This window comes from Petaurus breviceps, unplaced genomic scaffold, assembly GCF_028583685.1.
Source record: "Petaurus breviceps papuanus isolate PSGF00001 unplaced genomic scaffold, PetGlider_PUasm1.0 37, whole genome shotgun sequence".
In the NCBI taxonomy this organism is placed as follows: domain Eukaryota; kingdom Metazoa; phylum Chordata; class Mammalia; order Diprotodontia; family Petauridae; genus Petaurus; species Petaurus breviceps.
This window is the reverse complement of record NW_027186296.1, coordinates 72,563,335-72,575,397: the sequence shown is the minus strand read 5'-3', so window position 1 is coordinate 72,575,397 and position 12,063 is coordinate 72,563,335. Positions and strand designations below refer to the sequence as shown.

The window sequence follows — 12,063 nt, the reverse complement described above, 5'->3', positions numbered from 1 at the left end:
GCCATAGAATATGAGCTGAGAAGGAACTCAGAGGCTACCTAGTCCAACTGGTACCTGAGCAGAAGTGCTGACTTAAACATATTTACTTTGTAATTTCATAAGATTTACCTGTCCCTAGATAGATTGTAAAAGCAGTAACTGTGTCTGAAAATTAAGTATGAAAATTGTATGGCCCATAATAAATGCCTTTTAAATGCCTAACAAATACTCGTTGATTTTTCCCATCCCTTCTGCTTTGTTCCATCTTACCCATATTGCTGTATATTGATGGATTCATGACTTCAGCAGAATGGGAACTTCTCTCTTGGTGTCACTTGCTACTTATTTGGGGTTTCCCAACCTTTGTGGTTCTTGTTCATGTTCTTCTTTAAGTCCTCTATAAGGAATCTCATTTTGCATTCATTGCTAAAGAGCTCCTTTTGGTTTTTCATATTTCACAGATAGCAGAGCACAGTTGAGGCTGCCCATGTATTATCTCTCCCTACATGACTTGGGCCACCACCTTTTCTTTTCCTATATGTTCTAGTATCTTTTCTGTCACTTAGACTCATAGGTTATTAGACCTTAGGGAATCATCTGGTATAACTTCGTCCTTAAATAGCCAAAGAAAAGGAGGGGCTGAGAGCCTGAAGTCATGGTGCATGTGTGTCCTCATAGTTGGTAAAATGCTGTAGCCTACTTTATCTACTACGTATCTTTCTGTTGCCCTTTGGGTCACCTACAAAATCGACTCTTTTAGATTGTGATAACCCCTACTTTTCTGCCTTCAGATCTCTGCCTCTAGTTCTGAAGCCCTGCTGTTTTAAGATCCCTTCAAGCTCTAAAGTTTTATGACTATGGTGCCCATTTATGTCATACTACTGTGTCACTATTTTATAATGAATATTACATGCCATATAATTACCATTGAATCAGTCAATCAATAAACATTTATTAAGCACCTATTATGTGCCAGGCATTGTTGTAAGTGCTGGGGATAAAAAAAGAGGCAAAAACTAATCCCTGCCCTCAGGGAGTTTTTTATGGGGGGGGGGGGGGAGGAACGAAGGGGGAGGGGAGACAGCATGCAAGCAAATATATACAAAGGAGGCCATTTGTTATTGTTGTTCAGTTGTGTCCAGTTCTTTGTGACCCCATGGAAAATAGCATGCCAGGCCCTTCTATTCTCCTGAAGTCTGTACAGGCTCATGTTTGTTGCTTTCATAACACTGTCTCATCCTCTGCTGTCCTCTTTTTTCTTTGCCTTCAATCTTTTCCAACATGAGGGTCTTTTCCAGTGAGTCCTGTCTTCTCATTATGGGGCCAAAGTATTTAAGCTTCAGCTTCAGTATTTGATGTTCTAGTGAATAGCTTGAAGCAATTAAAGATTGACAGATTTTTATTGCCTTGCTTTCCAAAGGACTTTAAAAAGTCTTCTCCAGTACCACAGTTTGAAAGCATTGATTCTGCGGTGCTCAACTTGCCTTAATAGTCCAGTTCTCACAACTATACATTGCTACAGAAAAAAACAAAGCTTTGACTATATGAACCTTTGTCAGGAAGATGATGTCTCTGCTTTTTAGTATGCCGTCCAAATTTTCCATAGCTTTCCTTCTAAGGAGCAAGCATCTTTTAATTTCATGACTGTAGTCACTATCTGCAGTGATCTTTGAGATCAAGAATATAAAATATGACCCTGCTTCTATTTCTTCTCCCTCTGTTTGCCAGGAAGTGATGGGACCAGTTGCCAGTTTTTTTTTTTCAATGTTAAGCTTCAAGCCAGCTTTTATACTTCTTTATTTCATACTCATCAAGAGACTTCTTAATTCTTCACTGTCATCAGAGTGGTATCATCTGCGTATTTGAGATTGCTGCTCTTTCTCCTGGCAACTTTAATTTTGGCTTTTGAGTTGTTCATGTTGGCATTTCACATGATGTCCTCTGCTTATAAGTTAAATATACCCTTGTGACAATATAGCCTTGTTATATTCCTTTTCCGATCTTAAACCAATCAATTATTCCATGTTTGGTTCTAACTGTTGCTTCTTGACCTGCATAGAAGTTCCTCAGAAGACAAGTGGGCTGATTTGGTACTCCCATCTCTTTGAGGACTTGCTATATTTTCTTGGGATTCACACAGTCAAAGGCTTTAGTGTAGTCAGTGAAGCAGAAGTAGGCATTTTTTTGGAATTCCCTTACTTTCTCCATAATCCAGTGGATTTGGGCAGATTGGTCTCTAGTTCCTCTGCCCTTTTGAAAACCAGCCTGTTCTTCTGTTAATTATCAGTTTATGTATTGCTGAAACCTAGCTTGTGGAATCTTAAGCAAACCTTGCTGATGTGTGAAATGAGCACAGTTGTTAGGTAAGTGACATTCTTTGCCATTGTCCTTCTTTGGGATGGGGATGTAAAGTGATCTTTTCCCATACAGTGGCCACTTTTGAATTTTCCAAATTTGCTGGCATATTGAATGTAACACTAATAGCAGCATCATTTAGGATTTTAAATAGCTCCATTGGTATTCTGTCCCCTTCACTAGCCTTATTGCTAGTAATGTTTCCTAAGGCCCGCTTGACCCCAGTAAATGCACCATTGTGGTTGTCAGTGATGTTAAGATCTTTCTTGTACACTTCTTCTGTATGTCCTTACCACTCCTTCTTACTCTCCTACTTCTGGTTAAGTCCCTACCATTTCTGTCTTTTATCATGCCCATTTTTATATGAAATGTTCCCCCAGGATGTCCAATTTTCTTGAAGAGATCTTTTGTCTTTCCCATCCTATTCTTTTCTTCTTTTTCTTTGCGTTGCTCATTTAAGAAAACTTTATGTCTTTTTACTGTTCTCTGGAATTCTGCGTTCAGTTGTGTATATCTTCCCCTTTCACTTCTTTCCTTAGCTATTTGTAAAGCCTCATCAGACAGCCATTTTGCTCATTTGATCTTTTTTTTTTAATGTTCTTTTTTTTAATTGCTACCTCCTGTATAATATTGTGAACTCCTGTTCATTGTTCTTCTGGCACTCTGTCTACCACATCTAATCATTCACTTCCACTTTATAGTCAAGCAATATATAGGATAAATAGGAATTAATTAACAGTATGAAAGCACTAGAATTAAGAGGGTGTAATGTTAATGGGATTTAAGATCCTCCCTGCCTATTAATAGGCCTCAGGTGGAGCCCATTAAGGGAAGCTTGCTTAGGGAAGGCTTGCTTGTAGGAAGGCTTTCACACCTTTTGCTAATTTCTAATTAGGCACTGAGTCTTGAGGGTTGTGATGCCTTCTGGCTCCAATAATTATACATATGTACTCTGAGTTGGCATTCTGACTTGGGGGCTTGCTTATGAGAACAATCTTGTGATTAATTACCTGGTCGAGATTCTGAGTTCAGAATTTAGTATGTTCAGAGCTCCCCAACTGGGATCCAGGGATATATGTAAAGCAATATTGCTTTGATTCAAGCAGTTAGAGCCCTGTCTGTTGGTCTTTATTTATCTGATTGTATTTTCCTCTGTATTTTATCTTTTTTTTTCTCTGAACTTCAGAGTTCTGACTTTTCCCCTGAACTGTAATGTAATTAAAAAAAAAAAAAGATTGTTGACCCCTTAAACAGCTATCTTTCCTAGTAAAGCAGATCTAAGAACCTGTGCTAATAGCCATACTGGGTATGCCAGTGTGGTTGCTGCTACAAAGGGTCGGGGAAGACTTCCTGTAGAAAGCGGAGTTTTAGTTGGTCCTTGAAGCCAGGGAGTTCAGTTCTTGCAGGAGAGGAGGAAGAATCTTTGGGGCCTGGAGGGCAGCCAGAGAAAATGTGTGGAGCTGAGAGATGGAGGGTCTTGTTTGTGAAGTAGCCAGGAGCCCATTGTTGTTGTATTGAAGGGTATATAGCAAGGAGTAAGGTGTAAGAAGACTAGAAAGGTAGGAGGGGGTTAGGCTGTGAAGGGCCCTAAATACAAACAGAACACTTTGTATTTGCTCCTGGCAGCAATAGGAAGTCACTGGGGTCTATTGTGGGGGGTGGGTGACATGATCAATCTTGCATTTTAGGAGAATATCTTTAGTGGATGAATGAAGGATAGATTAAAGTGGGGAGAAACTAAGGTAGGCAGGGACTCCCCCCCCCCCCAAAAAAAAGCAGACTATTGCAGTAATTGAGGCATGAGGTAATGAGGGCTTGCACTAGAGTGGTGACAGTGTCAGAGGAGAGAAGGGAGCATATTTGAGAAATGTCTTAAGTGAAATTAGCAGTCCTTGGAAATAACTTGAATATGGGAGGTGAGAGATAGTAAGGCATCTGGAATGACTCCTGGAATGTGAGCCTGAGGGATTGAGAGGATGCTGCTACTCCCTACAATAATAGAAAAGGTCTATGTGTGTGGAGATTTAGGGAGAAAGATAATGAGTTTTGTTCTGAACATGCTAAATCTAAGATGTCTATAGGACATCCAATTCAAGATGTCTGAAAAACATTTGGAGATGCAGGATTGGAAGTCAGCAGAGAGATGGGAGCAGGCTAGGTAGATTTGAGAATCATTAGCAAAGAAATGGCAGTTAAATCCCTGGGAGCTAATGAGATCACCAAGTGAAGTTGTATAAAGGGAGAAGAAAAGAAGGCCTAGAAGGACAGCTATGGTTAGAGGGCATTATCTGGAGGAGGATGCAGCAAAGGAGAGAAAGAAGAAGCAGTCATGTAGATGGGAGGAAAGGTGGAGGAGAGTAGTATCCTGAAAACCTAGAGAGAGAATAGTATTCACTAGGGGGCAGTCATCAGCAGTATCAAAGTCTGTACAGAGGTCAGGGAGACTAAGGATTGAGAAAAGACCATTGGACCTGACCACAATAATCAGTAACTTTGGAAAAAGCAGTTTCAGTGAACCGATAAGGTTGGAAGCTAGATTGTAAGGGGTTAAGATGAGAATAAGAGGAGAAAAAATGGAGGCACCTATTGTAGACAGGCTTTTTGAAGAATTTAGCTACAGAGGGCAGAAGAAAGATAGGATGACAGTTAACAGGGAAGAATCAAGTGAGGATTTTTTCAAGATAGGGGAAGAGAATCCCTTTGTACCTCCCTTGCCATATTTTCACATTCCCTTTTGTCTTATAGTTATTTGTGTATTTGTCTGATCTCTCTTCCTAAATTTTAAGCTCTGTGAGGTGCTGTATTTTATTTTTCCTTTTATTCTCTTTGCACAGAGACTTGTACATATTAGGCACTCAATAAATTTTTTTAATTGAATTGAGTTAGCTTATGTTGATAATTTCAGTTCACCCTTTGAGTTCTGATCTTTTAATTTGAGTCCCTAATCTTGGCTTGACCTGTCCTTAAACTGCTTTTCTTACAACAGATATGCAGAGTAGGTAGGTTGTATAGCTATTATCTTATAGATGATGTTGGCTTGTGCAAAGTCATAGAAGTGGCTACTGTCAAAGCCATCAAGAGTTTAACCCAAGATTCCTGATTCTGAATCTAAGATTCTTTCTAGCAAATTACACAGTGCCTCCTTGGTAGCTATTATGGGATCCTGAATCCTCTAGAAGTTTATTAGTCCTCTGTGAAGGTTCTTCTTGGGCCCGAAGAAACTTACTTACCTTGTCTAATCCTTAAGTGAGATCAGGAGCCACAGAAAGTGACATTTTTGTAGGTTCCATCCAGGGACACATGAGTCTGGTAGCTACTACATTAAATTCCAAACACACAGGGGCAAAAAGTCCTTATAAAAAGCTTTGAGATGGCTTGAGAAGTCTATGCCCTTCAACTTCTCCTGGGGTGATACATCTTTAGTGAAATAAACTTGCTGGTAAATGACTGGGATTTTGCCCTACCTCACATGCTACAGTAACGAATGTTGTTTCTTTGATGGAATTTATTAGAACTCTCATGTTGTTTCCAAATGTTGACAATTTTGTAATGTTATGTAGGCCTCTAACTTCAGAAGAAATTGCTCAGAGGCGGGAGTTTGCAAGAAGAAGGCATGCCGAAAAGCTGGCTGCTGCTCAGGGACAAATGCCATTGGAACCAGCCCTTGTTGGAAATGCATCTGAAATCTGTCCAAAGAAAGAAGAGACAAAAAGTATTATTGTTTTTGTTCTATTACTCTTATGTTTAAGAGGATTTGTGGGGTTAACTGTTTTTCTCCCATAATTTGAAAAGCCTTATTTGGAAATAAAGCAGCCCTTGCATCTAACCTTTACTAAAGACATATTCTAATGCTTCATCTTAGTCATGGAGGTGGCCCTGGGATCCTGAAAGCCCCATGAACAGGGCACAAGATTTGGCACATCCAGTGAGAATGGCTTTGAGTACTTTTCTAATGAGGGCCTTTTATTTCTGGCAGGCCATGTGTCACTTCCACGAAGTTCAGAAAGCTGATAGCCTGGTACATTTTTCCAGCTATAACAGTTCAGAAAGAACATCTCCTGAGGCTCAGAGGGCTTGCAGTCCTTCTGTGGAGGAAAGAAATATCCTCACCAATGAGAAGACAGGTCCCTAAAATATTGCCATACATAGCATTTCACAGTTTTAAAGAAGTCTTATATATACTCTCTCATTTGATCCTGACAATCCTGTGTGCTGTTGTCCTCATCTTAGAATTGAGGAAACTGAGGCAGGTGACTTGCTTAAAGTCACATGATTAGTGTGAGTGGTGGAGATAGGGCTCCTGATTTCATTGGTCTTGCCATGAACTGCCCTGACTCTCCATTTATGTATGACCACAGAAGTTATTTAAAATGTGAAATGCACAGTTTTGACTTTTGGGGCGTTGCTAATAGGCTGTCAACACTAACCTCACTGCACATGCAAAGATGGGATTTGTTACATCATTTTAAAAGCATGTGCTCCTGCTTGATGTGGTGTGGGACTTCTGGCCCTATCCAAACTTAGATCATCCTCTGTCTCTCTTATTTTTGTTAGGCCCTTTCCATTCCACTGCTTTTTCCTAAATTTTCTTCCTCTTTTCCTTAACATTTCTTACCTGATGGTTAATTAAAATGTGTAGCATTACTGTTTCCTTTTGCTCTTCCCCTGCCATTCCTTCATTATAAAAATAATATTTTATACCTATTTTTTCTTTAATTAGATGATGAGCAGCTGACCAGTCCAGTTGAGAGTATCAACTTAAAACCTGTGATGGAGGAAGCAGAGGACAAAGATTCTTTCATTGCTTTTGCTCGGGTGTTTAGTGGTGTGGTTCGAAGAGGACAGAAAATTTTTGTCTTAGGCCCTAAATATGATCCTGCTGAATTTTTGCAAAGGGTAAGAATTGGGGCTAAACTTTTATCCTATTGTGTGGTCCTTCTTTCCAAATGTCTCAAGTTGGTTTTGGGCCTGCTAAAAGTGGAGATCCTTGTTGTTTTTAAAAAGTTAACCTTGAATTTGGAAATGGGTACCATCATCAGAGAGTGAGCCCAGGATACAGTGGCTTCCACTCCAAACCAATACCAAATTTCTTCTGTAACTTTCACTCAGATATTGTATGTGTTATTTATCTCTCTTTGTTAGATCTATTAGAACAAAAAGTCACATGTGTTAGGCAACTGCATAAATCTTACACTCTTATGCTGAGCTTTAGATTTTTTTTCCAGAATGAAGTCAGTTGCACTTTAGAAGAAGAATAAAGAGAAACCACCTTCTGAGCAAATTAATAGCAAAATCCATTCTTACTTTGGGACTGTGAGATGTGACAAAGTGTAGAAAAACACTTTGGTTTCCTGGGACTAAGACAACCCAAAGCAGGTTTTGTGAGGCCATGGAGAGACAACTGACAATGGTTACATAGTGTGGAAGTTGAGGTAGATAGGGCTCTATCACTGGATGAACACTGTGGGATCTGAGAACAACATAGATAAAGAAAAACACAAGATAATAATACTTTTGAAAACCACCTTGTTTGTAGCTAAATAGGCAGTGAGGAAGGGGCATGCCTTATCCCTGACTCACACTCAGAAGGGAGTGTGGAAGATAGAAATAGGAAGCACAGATCACCATCAGATCACCTTGATGCTGAGCCAAGGTTCTGGATCACCCAGACAATTTTATAAGTTTCCTCTTAAGTTAGTATAACTGCTACCTGGTAGCTCAGGGACTGTAGGGCAGTATAAGTAAAGGAATGTGAGAGGGTGGAAGTAGCAACTTAATGTGGGTCCTGACAATCTTGACTTTATTTTTGTATTGAAAACATTTTATCCATTTTAGTTGTGTGTGTGATTACTCTTTTTGAATTGTTAAATGTGGGGTGATGAGATTTATGAAAACCAATTTGTGATTATCTCAGTGGTTTGGTTTGTGTGTAAAGCTTATTATATAATTGCAAATTCCTTATTAATAAGTGTTAAGTACTTCTTTTAAACCTTTTTTCACATTAATATCTGAAAGGTAGAAATTTGTCTAGATGACTAAGGGATTTTTGTTTGTTTAAAAATCTTGATTAGATATTGCAAAGATTATGGCCATCTCAAATCATTCCTAGTATTCGGTTTCCTATTACTTTGGTAATGTAATGTGCCTGCCTGACCTACTAAGTGAAATTCTTGGAAATTCAAATAAGGGTGATTGAAGTTTGTATGGTCCACATAGTAAAAAAATAAAATTAATTATTCCCCTACTCTTACTAACCCAGTGATAATCCTAAAGTACAGATCTGACCCCACGCCTAAGCACACCTAGTACATAGTAAACACTTAAAATCTTGTTGGCTGTCTCTCACTCTCCCATTCAAGAAGTTTTATGGCTCCCTATTATTTCCAGGATCAAATAGAAATTCATTTTTGGCATTTTAAAGCTCTTTATAGTTTTTACCCTAACTGACCCTGGATTACAGACCAGGGGTAGGGGACCTGTAGCCTCAAGGTCACATGGGGCCCTGTTCCTGGCTGATTGTACATTTCCCCTCATTGGACTTCCACTCTGTTCTCCATCCCTTAGTACAGACTGTCCCTCATGCCTGTAATACTCTCACTCCTTATTCTCTGCCTTATGAAACCCGTAATTCCAAGGGAGCAGAATTTCTACAAGACCTTTTCTGATTCAATTGGTTGTTAGTCCCTACCCTCTTTCTTTCCTTCTTCCATTCTAACTCCATAAATTACCTTGTGTTTATTTTGTGTTTCCTCCAAAGAGAATGTTTTTATTTTTGTCTTTGTATCTCCGCACCACTAGCTGACACATAGTAAGCATCTGATAACACACACTCATCACATTCCTAATTCAGTGGTTAGCTTCTTCAAACCCTCATCTATAGGAGCAGTTCATGTATATATAGGTTGCTTTGTTGGTTTGATCTGTGTATGTAAAGGGTCATGCAATGTATATTCACAAAAAAGTTAAGTCAACAAGCAATTTTTAAGCATTTGCTCTGTGCCAGACAGTGTGCTTGGGATTCAAGGGAAGGCAAAAATAATCCCTGCCCTCAATGAGCTCACATTCTAATGGGAGAGACAACATGTAAATAACATACCTAGTAGATGGAAGATGAGATCAATAAAAAAGCCAAGAGATAGAGTTTCTGGGTAATTAATAATCAATTTATTAATTAGACTAGTTGATAATTAATAAATTGATGGTCAGTAGTTTCTTTCCATAACTGAAGACAAAATCATGGAGATAACTGAATGCTTAAATACCTTTGGAAAAGGAGGTACCCCTGACAGGTGAAAATCAGCCCTAATTGGTGAATTAAGTTGCCTCCAGCAGTCTGGACAAAGGAATCCATCTCTACCCAAACCACTGTGGTTTTCTCCTTCTTGAGATGGGTTACCCTAGGAGGGGTGCAGGGACATAGACTTGATGCTTTGGGACTGGAATTCACCTAGATTAGGTTCTATTTACATTCTAAACAGAAGTAAGTTTTCCTAGTTGGATTAGGTCTGACCCAAAATCAGGGAGCAGTGTTCCAGAGGATTTGGGCAATCTCATTTGTCAGCAGTCAATGTCCTTCAGAGACTGACTAACTTACAGGGACTGGTTCCTGAATGAGGAAATAGAGAGAAAGCCTTAATCCTAATTTAATAATTGGTTATTAATCTAGAAAATAATAATTTCTCTCAAATATGAAGGCACTAACAGCTGGAAGAGAGAGGGATGAACCTAGAATACTAGGACATTCCCACAAGTGAGATCACAGCTTCATTGGAATACTGGAAATATGCATTCCTAGTTCAGAAACAGCCTTTTATATTCAAATACAAATCACTCATCTATTATCTGATGGCTTTGATTAACTATGCTAGTGCCCTCCCTAGCAAGAGCTGAGAATTGGCCAAAGTATCCAGGATAAGAGTTTTGTATCCAGTGGGTGCTCAATAAAAGCCACTGGGTAAAGTCTGATCCCAGGGTTTCTAGGGAAGGTGTCAAACAGAAAAACACATAACTGGATTATATTACAGCAATTCTCAATTTCTGAGGGTAAAATTCTATACGAAACTAACTCCTTTCAATTAGTCCAAGAACCATGAACTGGGGAAGAGATTCCAATTCAGTTCAGTTCCAGCTCCAAGGCAGCTAGTTTACCCAGTGGTTTAGAGCACTGGGCCTGGAGTGGTTACCATACTTGTGGGTTGACTCCACATAGGGAGATGAATATTGTTTTTCTGTACTTAGTTATCTTTTTTTTTTGGTGCATTCTTCCTTTATACCTCTTATGGACTGAAGATTACTTACCTATACAATAGACTTTTGGGAATTTGTCTTTCTTAGGCAGCTAAGGATAGAGTACTTTCTGGACTTGGAGTTAGGAAGACTTGAGTTCAAATCCTGCCTCAGATGCTTATTAACTGTGTTTCCCTGATCAAGACATTTAACCTATGTTTTCCCTCAGTTTTCTCATCTGTAAAATGGGGATAATAACAGCATCTACTTCCCAGGGTGGTTATGAGGATAAAATGAGGTAACATTTGTAAAGTGCTTCGCAAACCTTTGAAGTACTGTGTAAATGACAGCTATTATTATAATATTCAAGAATCCTCTAGACTAATACTCTCTTGATTTTCTGGCTTTAGCCATCCAGGTTGGCCCAACATCAACCCAAAAATCATGGCCTCATGTGACATCTTTTATTTACAACTTTCATAAAGCCATTTCCCTGTTCAGAATCCTCCAGTAGTAGTTCCCACTACCTTCAAGCTGACTTTAGGCTTCTTAGGTTGGACTTGAGGTCCTCTGAAATAAGACTTTCTTTTTTTTTACTTTTCTTTATATATTTATATTTATTTTTTTTAAGCAATTGGGGTTAAGTAACTTATTTAAGGTTACACGGCCAGTTATTTTGGGTGGGTGACAATTATCTGAGGCCGGAACCGATCCCGGGTCTCCCAACACCGGGGCCAACGCTCTTACTCACTGCGCCACCTGGCTGCCCCATGAAATAGGATTTTCTAATCTTATATCTCATCATTACCCAAAACCTTTTCCTCTGCTCTGACCAGAATGGCATCTTCACTTTTCATGGGATATACTTTGTGGGTCTTTGCTCATTGTTTGCGCCATCACTTTGCTCAGACCTTTCCCCCGCTTTAAGACTTAGCTCATTCCTTCTGTCCATCTGAGTCCTAGTCATACTTTATGCTCCTTTCCTATCCCCATTGTTGATCTTTCCTTTACCATCCCCGCCCCTACCAGGCCACAGTGGTCCTTTGGTGGAAGAACTAATTATTTGTACTACTCCTTGTCCTCTACTGTCATTGTTAGCTATCTGCTGTTACTGTATTGTTACCTTTTTATGTGAATGCATCTTGTCTTCCTAAATATGTTATAATCTCTTCAAGGACAGGGACCTTTTTAAAAATCATTTCTTTATATTACTTATTGCTTCTAGCATGATTCTTTGTACAAAATATGTTTGCATAAATTTGTTGTATAATTGATTAGAATGGGTACATTTTCACTTTTTATGAAATCATTCTTAGTTTACAAAATGTATGTTTACCCTCAGCCATTCTCTTTGACCAGGTACCTTTAGGCTTTTCGGCTCCTTCAGATGATCTTCCATCAGTCCCTCATCTGGCTTGTTGTACTTTGGAAAACCTCTACCTTCTGATGGGAAGGGAACTAGAAGATCTACAGGAAGTGCCTCCAGGCAATGTACTAGGTAGG

At 39.2% G+C, this 12,063-nt stretch overlaps 1 protein-coding gene across 1 annotated transcript in view; it reads left to right on the top strand.

Moving 5' to 3' along the window:
- EFL1 (elongation factor like GTPase 1) overlaps nt 1-12,063 on the top strand; it is a 219,820-nt gene that overhangs the window by 75,285 nt on the left and 132,472 nt on the right. The window contains exons 13-15 of the mRNA XM_069098699.1: nt 5,895-6,046; nt 7,055-7,230; nt 11,920-12,058. Coding sequence (XP_068954800.1) covers nt 5,895-6,046; nt 7,055-7,230; nt 11,920-12,058 — 467 coding nt within the window. The remainder of the gene's footprint in view (nt 1-5,894; nt 6,047-7,054; nt 7,231-11,919; nt 12,059-12,063) is intronic.